At 41.0% G+C, this 19,770-nt stretch overlaps 1 protein-coding gene across 1 annotated transcript; it reads left to right on the forward strand.

Annotated features, from left to right (window-relative positions):
* The first annotated feature begins 976 nt into the window (after positions 1–976).
* On the forward strand, positions 977–13,694 carry LOC121279981 (uncharacterized protein C3orf84-like). Its single transcript, XM_041191601.1, has 4 exons — positions 977–1,003; positions 1,123–1,236; positions 8,415–8,492; positions 13,006–13,694. Exons 1-4 carry the CDS (start codon positions 977–979, stop codon positions 13,483–13,485), a joined length of 699 nt encoding a protein of 232 aa, XP_041047535.1. The 3' UTR covers positions 13,486–13,694.
* Positions 13,695–19,770: the final 6,076 nt, after the last annotated feature.

Raw genomic sequence — 19,770 nt, forward strand, 5'->3', positions numbered from 1 at the left:
GACGGTAGCAGGAAAGGTTAAGACAGCAGCTAATAAAGCATACTGGAGTTTAGAGTACAAAAGCAAGGAGGTTATGTTGAATTTGTATAAGTCACTGGTTCAGACTCAGCTGGAGTATTGCATCCAGTTCTGGGTGCTACACTTTTGGAAGGATGTGAAGGCATTAGAGAGAGTGCAGAAAAGATTCACAAGACTGGTTCCAGGGATGAGGATATTCAGTTATGAAGACAGATTGGAGAAGTTAGGACTGTTTTCCTTAGAGAAAAGAAGGTTGAGAGGAGATTTGATAAAGGTATTCAAAATCATGAAGGGTCTGGCAGGGAAGAAAGGGAGAAGCTCTTCCCACTGCTGAAAGGATCAAGAACAAGAGGGCACAGATTTAAAGTAATTAGTAAAAGAAGCCAAAATGATATGAACTAAAGAAACCTTTTATATGCAGGATCTTTTGGAATTGGAATGCACTGCCTGAGTGTGGTGGAGGCAGGTTCAATTGAAGCATTCAAAAGGGAATTAGACAGTTATCTGTAAAACAAGAACGTGCTGGGTCATGGAGAAGGCGGGGAAATGGCACTAGATGGGTTGCTGATTCGAACAGCCGGTGCAGACACAATGGGCCAAATGATCGCCTTCTGAACTGTAATAATTCTGTAACATCCATTACTCTTCCCAAGGTAGGTGGCTTTATAAATGGATATCTGACAGTTACACGTTTGAGTTTATTTTTGCTACTATTGTTTAGTTTAGGCGACCAATTGAGATATACCATTTCCATCATGTAAACGAATGTCAATCTATTGTTCAATGTTCGGGTATAAAGTTTATATATCGTGTAGTTTACACTGTGGTAACAGTGCAATCAGCCGTGCCTCCCAAGCGTGTAGTTTAGCAACCGGGTAAACAATGAGCATAAACTCAGTGTCAACACTGATTCCTAGGAAACCCTTCTACAAATCTCAAAGAAACTTTACCAGGCGCTATGGCTGGAGCCATCACTGGAACTTGGGTAAAAAAAAAAGTCACTTTGGAAGTTAATGGACCGGCGGATGCGTTCTGCATTAGGGAGCCCTATTCCGCCTTTCTCCTTGCTCATTGACCCTTCCCTCTCTCTTTCTCTCCCTTCAGTTCCCGACTGGATTTCATGGACACACACGCAGCAAATCCCGGAACGATATTTTTCAAGAATACAGACAACAGGCCAAGCCTCCGCCTCCCGAGAAGCTTATAAAGAGACTCCGGGTGAGTTCAAATAATTCGTGTCAAATACATTTATCAATTTAAATCCACTGTTTGGCGGGATTATCCATTTCTGTTTAGCCCTGATTCCAGTGTTTTCTGATTTTTCTCGGTTTGTAGCCGACGTAATATTTTGTACAACCTTTAAATTTAGGAGATGCATTTATTGTTTGATGAAAAGAATTGAGTTGAACAGAAAAGGGCGTTATTTAGGTTTATAGAAAAGCACAAGACATGGTAAAATAAAGTTGACTAGTCATAAGTATTTCACAACAGAACCAAAATATGAACCCAATAATAGCCATGAATTTCCCCTGGCTCCATCACTGTAACTTTGTTCAAGTGGTGATAACCATGCTTACGAAGGTAATTGGGGTTTTCACTGTATTTTTAGCAAAGTTACTGTGGCGGAATGGGAGCAGGTAGGAGAAAACTTCCAGCCAAAACTCAAGTTCCTATTCTATAACACAGTAAGTCTTGCCCAGCCCATCATCTCTAACCTCGCTGACCTACATTTGGCTCCAGAATCCCTAGCGTCCCAAAGTTAAAACTCTCATCCTCCTGCGTAAATCCGTTCATGGCCATGCACCTCCCTAACTCTGCAATCTCGCACAGATTTACAGCTCCCACTCCTGTACTCTCCATTTCCCTCAGTCTGGTCTTTTGAGTATTGACTCCGGTGCCTCACACGTTGGAATTATTCCCTCTCTAAACTCCACCTTTCTCTTCCCTTTAAAACCCACCTCTTTGACCAAGCTTTGGACTACTTCTCCTAATATGCCCTTTTGTGGGTTGATGTCAATTTTGATCTGATTATGAAACATCTTGGGATTTTTTTAATGTAACAGTGCTATATAAATGCAAATTGTTATTGTGGAATGAAACAACAGTTACAGCTGTCTGAAATGTGCAACAAAAATCATAGAATCATGAATGTTTACAGCACTAAAGATAGTCAATCCTACAAGAACTTTGCTGACTTTTGTTGCGACAATACAAAACTGTTTCTCTCCCCTTAACTCTTATCTTCCTATGCTTCAAAAATTTCTCTGCATTTTCCTTAAAAGGTGCACTAGTCTCTGCCTCAACTATTCTCTGTGGCAAAGCATTCCACACGTTGACACTTGCATTCCTTTATAACCTGTCTTTGACTAAGCTTTTGGTCACCTGCCCTAATATCTCTTTACATGGCTCAGTGTCAAATGTTGTTTGATAACATTCCTGTGAAGCACCTTGGGGTGTTTCACAACATTAAAACTGCTGTTGTGAGTAAATAAATTTCTCTTAACTCCCCTTTTTACTATCAAAATGACAGTTTTACATTGATCTACTGATTCTCCAACTAGAGGAAATTCTTTCCCAATGAAGCACCATGTAAATACTTAATTGTAAAAGCATCTTCAGAGCATTACTATAAAATAATGATTCTTCACAATTAAGAAAAAACAGTTTTAGGCTCATGATGAGAGCTAAGGAAGGTTACAGCTCATACAATTTATATCATAGCAATAGTGAGAAAAATCCAAGCTTCCTGTTGATACAAAAATTGGTGGAATTTTCCAACCAGTTTGTCCAGTGCCTTTGACATTAACAAATCTAACTAAATAAATCAAATGTAAATATATTGGGGTGTTAGTAATACTGATTAATTTTAAAACTCGAGGATAATTTGAAGTGTCATTTACAGGTAATCTATGCACAAAGCCATCAGTACTCATTAGTGATGTAATCTATAAGGTCACAAGGGTTTAGTCACAGAAGAACAATTGCACCAATTCATCTCATTTATGCCATGTGGACCTTCTTTTTAATTACCCATCATGAATAATCTATGTGGTTATTACTCACAATTATCTGTTAATGAAATTTAGACGGTACGCAGAAATATTCAAAGTTTTGCTGCTATCACTTTCTAGTCCTCTCTATCATTTATTATAAAGCAAAATGTCATGATTTTACCAGTCCCGCAAATTATCCATGTAACAGGGTGGAAATTTGTCTAGGCCTATTTCTTTGTGTCCAACCATGAGGTCTGAAAATGGGCCTCAGGCTTCATTTAATTGGTGAATTAGCAGCACCAATTGTGCTTTCACAGGCAGCTGACCCTCAGGTAAGGGGTAGGAGTACAAGGAAGGACAGTGACTGCAGGGCATATCATGGCTGACAGTGTAAGGAGCAGAGAGGAGCACTCCTGTTCCAACTGGATTTATGTGAATTTGAAAAAGTTAAACTTGCATTTTAGATGCTACATTCACAGCTGGAAAACTTGAGTGAAGCAGGCCCGACACCCCCTCCACTTGGAAGTCAATTTCTCAGAGGGATCCTAAAGCAGGCTTTAGACCCTCCATTAGCAAATGCAAAGGACCTAAGGCCCATTTTAGACAGCTGCCCCAGACTCTGAAGCCAATGTAGCTATGGATGTTTTTCAGGTATTCTTGGGGTGCAGGGTTCCCCTCCCAGTTTAAACAGAGCTTGCCTGTAAGGTTCCTATCCTGCTCTCTCTAGCAGCCTAGCAGGTCAGCAATTTAAATTTCCCACTGCTACCCACTCAAGTAAACATCAGACACTTACCTGAGGCACTGTAAATAATTACTAAGTAACTAATAGATCAGAACAAGGTTATACCATATCAATTTTAGATAGAATGATTTCCAGTCTTTTCCCTGGAATTTGTTATCAGCCACTGCTTAGTGTCATCACCCACAGAGTCGTGAATGGCTGGAAAAGTTGGGAATTGGGGTTGGAGGATGGGTTTTGAAATCGGAGGCTCAGGGAGCGATGGACATTGGGGAATAGCAGCTTGTGGGACTGGTGGAGACTGGGAATGGTTGCTCAGGGAGATAGAGAGTGGGAATGAATGTTCTGGGAAATGAAGACTGTGGAAATGGAGGCTTGACAGGAGAGATGGAGAAAATGTCTTCCCCTTTCCACACCCTTGGTTTCGTAGCTTTGCCAGCTCTTGCCTGGCCACTGGTTCCTGAAATCTGTTATACAACAGCTGTTGGTATGAAACCACAGGTAAAGATTCTCAACCATCCAACTGTTATAAGGTAATTCAGAAATATTTATAAAAGGCATGTGGTTCAACATCACATGATCCAGTGTTATATGGTCAGAACATCTTGTGATCAAACTCCCAGGAACATCTCCAACTAGAATTGGCAACCCTATTGTGGCACACAGCATAATCCTCTGAAATGTGTCATTCATGTCCTGTTTTCCATCCCATGGACCAATCTAGTGAACCTTCACTGTATTGTCTCCAATGCCAGTATATCCTTGCTTCAATAATGGGAATTTATAATGGAGAACAAAGAAATAGCTGGCCAACTAAATACACACTTTGCTTCTGTCTTCACAAAGGAGAACACAAATAACATAACAGAAATGTTGGGGAACACAGGGTTTAGTGAGAGGGAGGAGCTGAAAGAAATCAGTATTAGTAGGGAAATGGTGTTGGGGAAGTAGATGGGATTAAAGGCTGATAAATCCCCAGGGCATGATAATGTACATCCCAGAGTACTTAAGGAAGTGGCCCTAGAAACAGTGGATGCCTTGGTGGTCATCTTGTGAGATTCTGTAGACTCTGGAACAGTTCCTACGGATTGGAGGGTAGCTAATGTAACCCCACTATTTAAAAAGGAGGTAGAGAGAAAACAGGGAATTATAGACAAGTCAGCCTGACGTCGGTAGTGGGGAATATTCTAAAGTCCATTATAACAGATTTAATAGCTGAGCACGTGGACAACAGTGGCAGAATCGGACAGCGTCAGCATGGATTTACGAAAGGGAAATCATGCTTGACAAATCTACTGGAATTTTTCAAGGATGTAACCAGTAGAGTTGATGAGGGGGAGCCAGTAGATGTGGTTTATTTGGACTTTCAGAAGGCTTTCGACAAAGTCCCACATAAGAGATTGGCGTGTAAAATTAAAGCGCATGGGATTGGGGATATATTGAGATGGATAGAAAACTGGTTGGCAGACAGGAAACAAAGAGTAAGAATAAATTTTTCTGAATGGCAGGCAGTGACTAGTGGGGTAGCACAGGGATCGGTACTGGGACCCCAGCTATTCACAATATATATTAAAGATTTAGATGATGGAACTAAATGTAATATCTCCAAATTTGCAGATGACATAAAGCTGGGTGGGAGGTGAGCTGTGAGGAGGATGCAGAGATGCTTCAGTGTGATTTGGACAAGCTGAGTGAGTGGGCAAATGCATGGCAGATGCAGTATAACATGGATAATTGTGACGTTATCCATTTTGATAGCAAAAACAGGAAGGCAGATTATTATTTGAATGTGCAACAAGACCTGGGTGTCCTCGTACACCAGTCGCTGAAGGTAAGCATGCAGGTGCAGCAGGGGTTAAAAAAGGCAAATGATATGTTGGCCTTCATAGTGAGAGGATTCAAGTACAGGAACGGAGATATCTTGCTGCAATTGTACAGGGCCTTGGTGAGACCACACCTGGAATATTGTGTGCAGTTTTGGTCTCCTTATCTGAGGAAGGATGTACTTACTATAGAGGGAGTGCAGCGAAGGTTTACCCAACTGATTCCTGGAATGGCGGGACGGACATATGAGGAGAGATTGAGTCGTTATATTCACTGGAGTTCAGAAGAATGAGGGGGGATCTCATAGAAACCTATAAAATTCTAACAGGACTAGACATGGTAGATGCAGGAAGGATGTTCCTGATGGTGGGGGAAGTCCAGAACCAGGGGTCACAGTTTGAGGATACGGGGTAGACCATTTAGGACTGAGATGAGGAGAAATTTCTTCACCCAGAGAGCCTGTGGAATTCGTTACTACAGAAAGTAGTTTTCAAGAAGGAGTTAGATATAGCTTTTGGGGCGAAAGGGATCAAAGGATATGGGGAGAAAGCGGGAGCAGGCTATTGAGTTGGATGATCAGCCATGATCATTAATGAATGGCAGAGCAGGCTCGAAGGGCCGAATGGCCTACTCCTGCTCCTATTTTCTATGTAAGTTTCTACATATATGGAGACAAAACTGCACACAGTATTCTAGGTGTGGTCTCACCAAAGCTCTGTACAACTGTAGCAAGACTTTTTTATTCTTGTATTGTAATCTTCTTGCAATAAAGGCCAACATACTATTTGTCTTCCTAATTTCTTGCTCTACCTGCATGCTAACTTTCTATATTCTTTGTACAAGTATAATGAGTCCCTCTGAACATCAACATTTCCAAATTTCACGTCTTTTGAAAGAAATATTCTGCTATTCCATTCTTATGCCCAAGTTAAATACACTTCCTCGCATTATACTTCACAGCCACATTGCTGCCCACTCATTTAACCTGCCTATATCCCTTTGGATTTGTGTCCACCTCATAGCTTATATTCACAACTGGCTTTGTATCATCAGCAAATTTAGAAACATTCCTCTCCATCTGTTTGTTTAAGTTGTTAATATAGATTGCAAATAGCTGCGGCCCCAACACTGATCCATGTAGCACTCCAATAGTCACAGCCTGCCATAATGAAAATGCCCCATTTATCCCTACTCTTTGTTTCCTGTTCATTAACCAATCCTCTGTCTAAGTAAATATATCACCCCAACTCCATCAGCCCTTATCTTGCATATTTACCTTTGTGTGGCACCTATTGAATGCCTTTTGGAATCAACAATGACCAATTTCTGTCCAAGAAAATGGTTTACAGTTGCTAAAGACATCAAAGATACACTTTTCTCTCACGGTGATCAAGGAATCCCATTGATGAACATGAAAATAGAAAAGGTATGTTATCAGTTCAAAGAACAAAGAACAAATAGCTCCAAAATATTTGCTGGTATCAGCCCTGAGCTTTCTAGGATCCTGTACTTTGCCATAAATCTGAAAAGTTTTATTCATGAAGGGAGATATTTAGTTTGCATCAAAGCAGGTACAATATTAGATTTTTTTAGCCGCAGCAACTTCCCAAGGCCTGAGTTAGCAGGCCCAAACCATTTTTTGGTTCAGGCCTTATTTAAATTTTACTGGCAAATGTGCACGTCACATACTCTGCCCATTTCACCATGAAAATTGCAACCGGGATCTTACAAGGTATTTTGTTCCTTATTTGCATAGTTTTGCATATGATTGTTGGCTGGCCTTACAAAAGCCTCCCTGAAAATTGAATGAGGCTGGCAATTGGGCATACAAAATCCCTGTTAGATTCTACTGTGTTTTTCATGTGATAAATGAGCAGCCGGCAGTTGAAAATTCCCCCTGTATTCTCACTACCACAGAAGAGATTGATGATCATTCAGCATAAGGTGAAACTTGTGATATAAACACAACATTATATGAATGTCAGCAGTAACAACAGGAGCAATGTTTGTATTGCTTGATGAGTAGCCTTTCTTGAGACCTTTGCAACAGAATCTTTTTATACAGTGATTAATGAATAGTCTACAATCTCCTGAAATGTCACAGTTGATCAGGAGGCATTTGAAACCCTGTGCTAATACTTTCAAAAGGCAGATACTTATTGAATTGTGGCTGCAGTCTCCTCCTCCGTGTCTATCCATATTCCTTTCTCAAGAATCTACATTTGATAAACCTTTTAAATTCTCATTAGATACTTGTGCACTGCATGTTTTATGGCCACTCATGGTATCAAGCTAACAGGGATGATCAGAATTGCTTCATGCTTTTTTTAGTCATAGTCATTACAGCACAGAAGGAGGCCATCAGCCTATTGAGTACATGCTGGTTCTAGGAGACCTTTTAGGACTGAAATGAGGAGAAACCTCTTCACTTGGAGGGTGGTAAACCTGTGGAATTCTCTACCACAGGAGGCTGTGGAGGCCAAGTCACTGAATATATTTATGGAAGAAATAGATAGACTTCTGGACTCTAAAGGCCTCAAGGGTTATGGGGAGACAGTGGGAGTATGGTGTTGAGATAGAGGATCAGCCATGGCCGTATTGGATGGCGGAGCAGGCTCGAAGGACCGAATGACCTACTCCTGCTCCTATTTTCTGAAGTTTCTAGGTTTCCCATCTTCAATGCATGGATTAAAGCTCTCCCCGCTGGCTACCACCTAGACATGTTTATTTTAAAACTGAGTGATTCAGTTGAGTACTATATATTTTCCTGTACACTGTGAAGCATCTCACTGACCACCATTCAGTCTCTTTGATTAATATAGGTGTTACTCTGGTTTCAGGAGAGCCCTTTGAAACACAACTTTTCCAAACATGATAGTCAACGAGTATTTCATGACAGTGTCACATACCTGGAGAATGTAAGTGTAGAATGTGATACTTGATGAAGCAACACAAAGATTGTCGGTTCTTTCATATCATTGATCATTGTATTAACTAATAAACGTTTTTGCAAAATGCATTGATGAAAATTGATATTTAAGAAGTTAGTTTTAACATAACAACCAGATCCTATGTTGTTATATTCCTATGGATCTTGCTGGTAAAATAATGATGTGTTGACAAGGAATGCCATTATTAATGTGCAAATTAGCTAGCAAATTGAAGGCATTAAGATATATATCTTGAGTTGTGAATGTCAAGAACCTTCTAGTCAACTTGTGCTGCTCTGCCATTATCTTCTGTTATTTTTAAGAACTTGCTGGAATTTTCCATTAAACATACCACAGAAAGATCAGTCTGGTAGCTAAAAGAACCTTTTTAAATGATTTACTAAATGTTAATGCAGCACCAATCAACCGCTCTGGCCCAGAACGGAAACAATTTTAAGTGTTCAATCTCATTCCTATGTGGAGTCATTCATTAGAGATTTTAAAAATATAAAATTTAAGATGTATAATTCATCATTTCAGCAAAATCCAGCCCATCACTGCAATTTTACAGTCTAGGCCATGCAGTTCCAGCAATAAAACATCAATGTTAAAGAGCTGATATTAAAAAGGGCCAAATGCTATAAACAATTCCTGACACACTCTAACTACACTTCAGGTTGCATTGAAATTTGCAGGAAACATAAAGAAAAGCCATCAAGAAAAGCATGGGTCTCAAACAAAAAACCTTGGGACAAAAGTCATTGTAAATTTGCTGTGACATCCCAAATCGCTTCACAGCCAATTAAGTGCTTTAGAAGTGTAGTCACTATTGTAATTTGAACTATAACTGTTACTAAATATTATCAGAACACAACATAACCTTAAACCATACATTGATATGGGTAGAAACACTTTGATGCAGTATGTTTTTTGTTTGTAATCTTAGAATGTATGATTGTATGCCTCTTCAATCAATCAAATCCCAGTACCAAAGACCACTGATGCTTCAACCAATCAGATAGCAGAACCAAAAACCAGAATCATGGGGAGGTTAACTTCTGACTAGTTTACCAGTATTTCTCACTGGCCATCAGCCCAACCATGCCTGGAATGGAGAGGCTGGGACCATTTCAATATTTGGACATCATTTACATAGAGCAGGTGAGCTGCTTGCCCCAAAGGAGCATCTCGGTGCAGTTTACTGGATTCAGGCCTATGCAATATCGAGCAGTCCAAACAACATCAGGGCAACAACTGGGAAAGGCCTTGGGGGAGGGTTGCAAATGCAGAGGGTGTGTATTCCAGGCAACCCTCAATGTCCTTTACCCACCAGTCATCATGTAATCTCCTGCTGGAGGCAGAAAAACATTGAAGGCAGACCACTAGGTCAAACCAAAGAAAAAGGGTTTTGAGAAGTTTCTCTCCAATCCTCAAAGGCAATGAAAAACAAATTCTAGGGTACTCTAGATAGGATTGAACCAAGGTCTATTACAATGACAGTATTTTGTTTTACCTCAAATCCTCCTAGCTGTACATTGTAATACTCTTATTTTACTTTTCTTTAGCCTCTCAGTGCTGGTCTCAAACCTTTTGACGTTTATGCATTATACCATCTAAATCTCTTTCCCTCTCAGCAGACTTTTATTCAGAATTCAACATGGGAGACACACACTTGGCATTAGCTTTACCCACATGCAAAATGCTCCATTTATCAGCTTTAAATGTTGTCACCCCAATCTGCCAACAATCTAGATCAGATTGTAATCTCATTTTTTCTTATACTAGCACAGATCTAGATGTCATCCATGAACATGAGGACGGTCTCCCAAATACCTTCACCCAGATCGATGATCTATATTGTGAAGAGTAACGATCCTAATGTTGAGAATTTTAAGCCAATTCTTTTTTCAAACCCACCAAAAATGACTGAATGCTGAAGATTTGCAATGCTCCCAAATATTTTATACACTAATACTAAGATAAAAATATATTAATATACTAATACAAGACAGCATTTGTTACAGAATTGTGTAAGTATTTAAAACTACTATTTTTTTCTAACTGGTGCATTCCTACTGATATCTTTCCCTACAATATCTCAAGTTAAGCAGCTGGAGGTTCAGTGAAGTTCAATGAAGGAGCCACAGGGGCCTTACATCACTCCTCTCTGATGGAGACTGACATTCAAGGAGTCAAAAGTCAGATGTCTATAAAAGTCAGCCTAAACTCAGTGAACAGAAAATCACAACCACTCCTTCCCTTTTTGACCTTTTGGTATATTCCCATACATAGACGAAAAGCTTGGCTTTTCTTTTGACTTATTAATTTTTCATATTGCCATTTTTACATAACCACCATTTTTATAAGAGTATTTTGTGTGTAACCATTATAAATAAATAATACTTTTATCACTTTGAAATGTCTCTGCTTTTCACACAATAACCTCCCAAATCTCTGGCTTGGTGCTGTTTTTGTGGCCTTTCTTTTTCCGTAAATCAGTAACCTACCCAGGGAAAGGACCATGAGAACAGCAAATTTGAGAAAGTTACTGGAGCTCACAGTTGTAATCTGGCAGGAAAGGCTGACTCTGCTGTTTAAAAGTTTGTACTACAGAATTTCAACATTTTTAATTGCACAGAAAGGATTTTAGTATTGGAGAGCATCATGACCTCCTCAGCAGGATTATGGTACAGTTCTATATCTTGATCCGGAGGCCTAGATTTTGGTTCTTGTTTTGATTCAGGGTTTTGCCCTGAACCCTGGACTATTGTCAATCATTTCTGTCCTGAATATCAAAGGCCTATCAATGAAAAACACCAGCAAGAGTTCAGTGGTTGAATATTGTACCTCTGGAGGTGCAATTATGCTGCAGCACTGGTCTCAGAGTGCGAGCAACAGAATTGTTTCCAGTGAGGGAGTACACTTACTGAGCCAGAACTCTCATCCAGCCTAGATAAAGCTGCACACATCAAGAGGCAACATTGTCAGGAAGTGGGTTCCCAAGATTGGAGTTTTATCAGATCCAGCCAGCCAAATACCAGAAAGGACAGCCAAATAATTAGGAGATAAAACCCCAATAGTAGTGAGGAGGTTTAATGGCTGGGACGCCTAGAAGTATGATTTTTACATTTAAAAAAAATCTGTTTTCTGGCTGCAGCCAGCCACATTGAAAGGCTGCCTGGCTGTCAGGTGGGTAGGCCTTTGGTACCAGGGCACAGTCCTGGTCAGACATCAGTGGGGGTTATCGGACATGCAGGTTGGGGGGTATGGTGGTGTAGGGGAGATTTCAGGATGGGATTAAATTGTCTGATGGAAATAAGTAAGCTTGATGGGCCAGCAGGAAGCACTCCAGTTCCTCTTGGCCCAAGAGCTGCGCTGGAAAGGCAGCAATTTGTCCTTTCCAACCATTCTCACCTCCCTTTAGCAGTCAGATTTCACAAGGCCAGAACTGAATCTGGAACAGAGATAAAATTTTAGGCCATTAGCCGCATTAAAATACCTTAATGACCAACCGACCTCAATTGTGCAGGTTAGCTGTCTGCCCTTTCGACCTGCCTCTGTTAAAACTGGAGGTGGGGTAGAGGTTGGGTTTCCCAATTTTTTATGTTTAACTTTTCACTTTCCTCTCTCCCCACTGCCTTCCGTGCCCATCCTCCCCCCCTTGAAGGTTAAAATCCCATCCAGGGAACTAATGGAGGTTTACATTTGCCTCTTTCAGCTGGTAATTTTGACAGGACATGAAGTGCTTGATCAATATCACATCCCCCCCTTGTTTGTCATGGGCTCCAGGATGTTCCCATAGCTGTGTGGACTCATAATTGGCATTCTAGTGAAGGTAATTATGTGGCATCAATGGCAGAGAGCCAAACAGGCGCATCTTGAAACATCTTGGCATGTTAGAGCCACAGGTTTCCTGCCTCTGCATCATGGTGCGACTCAATGAAGTTTTAATTCCACATAATGAGACTGAGGCCTCCAGGGTGAATCTCACACTGCAATCCTCTGAACTTGGGTTTGGGTCTGACTCCAAAATAATTCTGTTATTTTTATGTCAGTGAAACCATTTTGATGCAGCACATCCTAAGGCTATTCATTCTGTTGCCTCAATAAAATACATGTGTTTTTATTTGTGCTACTTTCTAACATGCAAGCTTTGGCAAGCTCCGAAAGGTTCTATCACAAAAGCCTGTTGGACTTTACTTAAAAAGTTAAAGATTGGTAAAGCTGTACATGGAAAGAATACCAATGAGGGATGTGCCTTAAGTTTGGGCTGAGTTTCTATTTTCATATGTACAAAGTGAAGGTATAGTCACAGTGTTAACTTTCAAAACCCTAGCTAAGACTCTTAGAATGTCTGTGAGCCAAGTTAATTTGTCACAAGTGCATTGCTTACTCTGGGAATACTACAAGGTACACAACCTTATTAAACAATTTATTGTTGGAGACTTTTAATACAAATACCTGGAAAATAACATTAACAAATTGTCTTGCCTTTTTGTAGAACAAGGCTAAAAGTCGGGCGAAAACTGCTTTTGGAAGGAGCAACGAATTTAAGAAAGATTTAATTTCCTGGGTTCCAATTCAGACTGAGAGACAACAGCAGTGGCCATTAATATCCACATATAAAGCAGATTTCTGGAATCACAGAAATCCACAATCCACAGCGGTGATGATTCCTCAGCTGCTGGTCCCACGTGCTCGTCCGTTGATAACAGCTGACCATCCTAGATCAGAAATGATGCAAACAACATATCGCCAATTCTACAGCCACTGCCAGCCAAACCCAAATGTTCATACAAATGTCTTTACTGGAGAAGTGCAGAGCGCACCCATGGAAAAGGAAGCAACATTTGTCTATGTGAACCCCAAACCACAGCCAGCAAGTAGAAAATGGAGAGCAAGGCCTTCATTGCCACAGTGCTTCACTGTTGCTGACTGTCTTTCTTGGCCTGGCCCAAAAACAGACACAATGAATGACTGAAGACTCCAATTGGAAGAAATCAGTGCAAGGAGAAAGCAAGTTGCCCCCAGTGTTTGTATATAATCTGATATTTCAGAGAAAAAAAAGCATTTATTTTCTTTTTTACTTTTGATTTTTTTCAGTTAATCCTAGGGAATATTATGAGTGGAAGGTTCACAAACAACCTTCTAGACATGGAAAATAATTTACAAACAGTCCTGAGCCAGCACTTACTTCTCCCATCACCATGATCAAAGTTGTGAATGTTTCTTTTAAGAACTCTGGTACATTCATAGGAATGCTGGAAGACTGTTTCGAATTTGGCACTAATTGTGACACACTCAAAGAGGCCACAGAATGACTGGTGTGGGAAGCGGTAGGGGAATGATGGAATGGGGGAATGATTTCTGAGTTTGAGTCTGAAGATGTTGCTTGAAGTATAGTGGGAGTTTTTCTCTTCATCTGGCTCTGTTAAACCTGACTTATGCTTGTTTGCTAACTGAGGGCGCCTTAAAGGGGATGAGTTCAATTCCCCTGTACCAAAATCCCTCACTTTGAACACAATTTACGAAATGCATATTCAGGATCATAATTCTTTTTCAGAAAGTTTCAAAACTCAATGCTCTTATTTTGCTTGGAGATACTAGAGCAGGACAGATGATGGAATCAGAGGAAGTAATTCAGAAGTTGCACAATGAATTGAATGAAATAACCATATCAGACAAATAAAGAGCATGTGAAATTTAATGCAGACCAGTGCAAATTGCTACATATAAGATAGACCAACATGTAACATACATACTCCATGACTGTGTTCCTTGGCCTGGCCTGAATGCTGCTGAAATAGCTGAAGGTGAAGTGGAAGGAGTGCTAGGAGCCTTTGTAAACTTGACACTAAATATGTCCAATGAATCTAAGGCAGCAATCAACAAAGCCAAAAGAGTGTTGAACTATATCATTACTGGATTAGTAGTCCAGAGCATGTGTGTTCAAATCCCACCATGGCAGTTTGACAATTTGAAATCAATTTTAAAATTCTAGAATAAATACTGTCAGTAAAAAGTGGTCATGACACTATTGAATTTTTTTTAACATTTGTTCATGGGATGTGGGCATCTGGGACACCCTGGTCCACTCCTCCATCACCCCCTACACCTCTAATCCCTCCCACGGCACCTTCCCATGCAACCGCAGAAGGTACAACACCTGCCCCTTTACTTCCCTTCTCCTCACTGTCCAAGGGCCCGAACACTCCTTTCAAGTGAAGCAGCATTTCACTTGCACTTCCCTCAATTTGGTCTATTACATTCACTGCTCCCAATGCGGTTTCCTCTACATTGAAAAGACCAAAGGCAGACTGGGTGACCGCTTTGCAGAACACCTTCGGTCTGTCTGCAAGCATGACCCAGACCTCCCTGTCGCTTGCCATTTCAACACACCAGTCTGCTCTCCTGCCCACATGTCTGTCCTTGGCCTCCTGCAATGTTCCAGTGAAGCTCAATGCAAACTGGAGGAACAGCACCTCATCTTCCAACTAGGCACTTTACAGCCTTCAGGACTTAATATTGAGTTCAACAATTTCAGATCATGAACTCTCTCCTCCATCCCCACCACCTTTCCGATCCCCCTTTTTCCAATAATTTATAATTTAAAAAAAAATCTTTCTTTTCCCACCTATTTTTAAATTTATTTTGATCTATTGTTTTATCTCCAGCTTTCAATCCATTTCGATCCCTTCCCCTTACCCCACCCCTACTAGGGCCATCTGCCACTATCTTGCCCTGATCGCTACCCTTAATGTCCCCATTAGCATATTCCTTAGATAATATCACCACCGTCAACACCCCTTTGTCCTTTTGTCTATGACATCTTTGGCAATCTCTTCTTTGTCTCCATCTGTCACTGGCCCTCTATCCAGCTCCACCTGTCCCACCCCCCTCTTCCAGCTTAGATTTAACCTCATTTCTCTATTTCCTTAGTTCTGATGAAGAGTCATTCAGACTCAAAACATCAACTGTGTTCCTCTCCGCAGATGCTGTCAGACCTGCTGAGTTTTTCCAGGTATTTTTGTTTTAGTTTCAGATTTCCAGCATCCGCAGTATTTTGCTTTTATCATAGGTTATTACTTTCCTTGCATCTCTTTCAGAGAGCAGAGTATATTCTATCAGAGAAGTTGCTAAATTTCAAAATATATTATCTATTAATTAAGATAATCTGTGATCTACTCTGTGATTTGTGTACCTATTATCTAGATTGTTTTCAATAAAGTGTTATCAACTATATGATTTAGCTATTCACATCTTGTCAATATGCGAAGAAAGGGAAATCGATTGTAAAGTGAATATTGATGATGCATTACCTGCGTAAAACAGGGTGTTGTAACTCAGCCTCTTCAAGGACAGCTTCTTTCCACCAGCAGATCATAGCCATGCAGAATGGCATTAATAATTTGTGCAGTGAACAATATACAATTAAGATTGCAGTCATTACACTGCTAAACAGAAACTTTTCTTTCAGATATCCCCCTCCTTAACTTATCCTCTTGTTCTCATGAGTGTCACTGTATATGTTCCTGGAAGAGCTTTTGCATCATGTAGTAGAAATAACCAGCCATGAATTCAGGTCATACCTATGATTTCAGAATAGTGGCTTGTACAGTTAGTCATCCCTATCAAACATTCTGGATAGAATGGATTTAGATGGAAGGGTCTGTCAGGTGCTGAATCTAGGTAATTGACATATTCTCAAGAGGCAACATTCATACATTACAAATTGGCTGCAAATTCATTGAATAAAAATGTCAGCACACGAGTTGAACTTTTTGCTCTATATCAGTTTAGAATTCAGATTTCTCTTTGCCCTGTCAGTGTGGGAACAGAACTCAGAAATTATTTTGTCTGTTCTCTTTTAAGTTTCGGTGATGAATAGCACGTGTATAATGCCACTTTTACTATGGTCTGATCTCTCCAGGAATCCTTCTAAATGTCTAATTAATGTAAAGTGACAATTGCTTAGCTGGATGTTCCTAGTGCTACTCACTGCATATGCTATGTGTTCCCCCTCCCCAAAGCTACATCGATTGCTATCTAGCAGCTGTGAATGAAGCATCTTTGTGGACACTAGCCAACAGGATAGATAACACTCTCTGTTTACTGTTACACTATAGATATTTAACATAATATCACGTTGTGAACAGCATCTGTAGTCAATTGGTATTCTCTTGGAGGACTATTTAGCAGTTTCAAGTCCTTCAAGAGCTCTCATACATTTCATTATTTCAGATATTATTGAGACAGTGAAATTGAAAGTATCCAGCAGCCAACAATATAGTGGTACACAGTGGGTTAAGAGTGTGACAAAGGATACACATCTGGGAGCAGTGTAATAGATAGTATAGAGTGGGAACTGGGTGATAGAATATGTGCTATAAAGAATAGTGTGATAGAGGATATAAAATAGGAAACAGTGTAATAGAGAAATTTTTTAAAAATTCATTCTCGGGATGTGGGCTTTGCTGGCTGGGCCAGCATTTATTGCCTATCCCTAGCTGCCCTTGAGAATGAAGTGTGGAGCAATGTTATAGAGGGTACACAATGGGAAGCAATGTGATAAAGGGTACACAGTTGAAAAGAATATGATGGAGGGTACATAGTGGAGAACAATGTGATAGAGGGTATACTGCGATGGACACTGTGTTAGAGGGTAAATAGTGAGGGGACAATATGATAGAGGACACATTGTGGGGGTGGGGGGGCCAATGTGATAGAGGATAGATGGTGGGGAGCAATATGATAGAAGGTACGCAATAGAGAACAACATGATAGAGGATAAACAGTGGAGAACAACATGATGGAGAATACACAGTAGGAGGCTGAGAGCACAGGTTGGGGTTTAGGGTCAATATGATAAATTGTACACAGTGGAGAATAATATGATAGTGGGTATGCAACTGGGAACAGTATGATTGAAAGTATATAATATGATTGAGGATATGGGGAACATTCTGATAGAGAGTAAAATGTGCCTTATAGCTCCTGAACGCATCAGTGAATGGGAAGATCCAATAATAAATCTCAGAAATTTTCAATCCTTTAGTTTGCTCAAAAGTGTGGGTAAGGTGATAGGGCCGCAAATGTTGCCCATCCTGATTTGCACTAAGTGGCCTTGGGTCTTCAAATAGTGGTTGTTTACAAACTGAGTAGCTTGTTGAACCATTTTAAAGGGCATTAAGAATCAACCATACAGTGTGGGACTGGAATCACATTTGCAGAGGTCAGGTAGGAGTAGCAGGTTACCTTCCTTTAATTCCCACCCCAAGATAAGTTTGGAGGTTGGTGGGTATTTAATTGGATAGGAAGATGGCGGGTGGGGATCTCATCACCTTCCTGCCTCTGCCCTGATTAAATCAGGGGTGGGAAGGCTCGTTGATGGACTTCCTGCCTTGCTGCCATTTGAGGAACCCTTAAGTGAGAAATTAGTGCTCGGCCTCATCCCACTGGTGGGTCAGGGACTTGCTGTGCAGGAAGCCCGAAAGGCATAAGGGGTGTCCCCCATTCAAAGACACTCGGTGCCTGATGGAAGGATCTAGCATCGGGAGGAGGGTGTGGCTCTCAGTAAGATCACCACAAAGCCCTTGTTGCCAACCTCTCTCCCCTGCCCCCCAACCCCTCATGACCCCCAAACTGTCCTCACTCACCTTTGGCCTGGGGTTCATGGGCCTCTGGTGGGTGCATGACCGGCAACAGCCATCACACCCCCAGCGCTGCCTGCGATGCAAAGCTGGCAGCCTCTCATTGGCCCACCATTTTCAGGGGTGGGACTTCTGCCCCCAGGGCTCTTGATCTCAGGGAAGGCCCACTGCTGTCCATTTAAGAGCCTGGTTGGTACATAATGCAACAGGCCTTCTCAAAAGGAAGGCAATGTGAACTCTTGCCAGCTCTTCAGTGCAAGAGTGCAAAACCCCTATCATCAGCATTAATGTCACCCATAGACTTTATTGCACAGAGTTAAAGTAAAAAAAGAATCACAATAAAGCTATGTGCCAAAACGTATCAATTGATCAAGTCACTTAATGCGATGAAACAGTTATTGGAGTTACATAGGGCAGAATTATCCCCCCCGTTGGGGGGGGGGGGGGGGGGGGGGGGGGGGGGCGGGGGGAGGAAGTTCAGGAGTGGGCATGCCTCCGATTGGGATGTTGCGCCATTTTACGTGGCCCGCCCAGCGTGACGTCCACAAGGAAGCGCTATGGCTCCCTGTGCAGGCAGGGGAGGGGATTCCCCAAGCCGAGAGTGCACTCTTTCATGCATACGCGCAAAAGGGCACACTCATCTCCCTGAGGCTAAGTGCTGCCTCAGGTAGATCGGCTCCACATTAAAAAATGTTAAAAACAGAAAAAAATTTCCCTGACGTCTCCACATGTGACACTGTCACATGAGTTGGAACATGTCCAACACTTTTAGTTACACTTTTACTAAATTTTTAAAAACCTAGATGAAACCTCATCCCGCCCATGGATGAGGTTTCATGCTTTTTCCAATGCCCGACAGGGCTCCTGGCCTGTCCGCCAATGGGCAAGTCCATTAATTACTTTGTCAATGGCCTCAACAGGCCATTGACAGGTCGGCGGGTGCACAGTTGATTCAGCTAAGCCCCTGCCGATCTGAAAATTGAAATGAGGTGGGCCCCGCTCCCCTGCTCGCTGACTGGGAAATCCTGGCCATAGTTATATTGTAATGAGGAATCTTTTGAATTATGTTTGTATATTAACTTCATAATGCAAAAGAAGGAACAGAAAATTTACACTTTAATACTTGCATAATGCAAGAAGGGTGAACTACATTACTTTGAAGAGACAGTGTCTCTTTAATTATTCCTCCTGTTGTCTATTAGGTTGATGCATAATGTATAATGGACAAAGAAGAAATGCCATTAAACAGTTTACGTAGCCAAAGGTGATTTGCCTTTTTATTGTTTGTGTTCATATTTCCATAAATATCAGATATTTTGTGTAAGTTATTCATTGCTAACGCTGAAATATATAATTTTTTGGCAGCCTCTCTTTCAAATGTGTAGATAATCAAGCTCTCATTCAAATTTGCATGAGCAAGATAAAGGAAAACATTTTTGAATTGTGTCCTCATTTATAGTGCTACATCATTAGTATAAGGACCTCACACATTTTGACTGAGTGATATTATCATAAGATTCATGTATGGTTGTTCGGAACTACCATAGAAACATCATGGTTTTCCAACAGGTTCAGCAGTATGATAAGAACTTTACTAATATTGGGGCAACACAACT

The sequence above is a fragment of the Carcharodon carcharias genome, chromosome 7 (assembly GCF_017639515.1).
Source record: "Carcharodon carcharias isolate sCarCar2 chromosome 7, sCarCar2.pri, whole genome shotgun sequence".
Taxonomy (NCBI): domain Eukaryota; kingdom Metazoa; phylum Chordata; class Chondrichthyes; order Lamniformes; family Lamnidae; genus Carcharodon; species Carcharodon carcharias.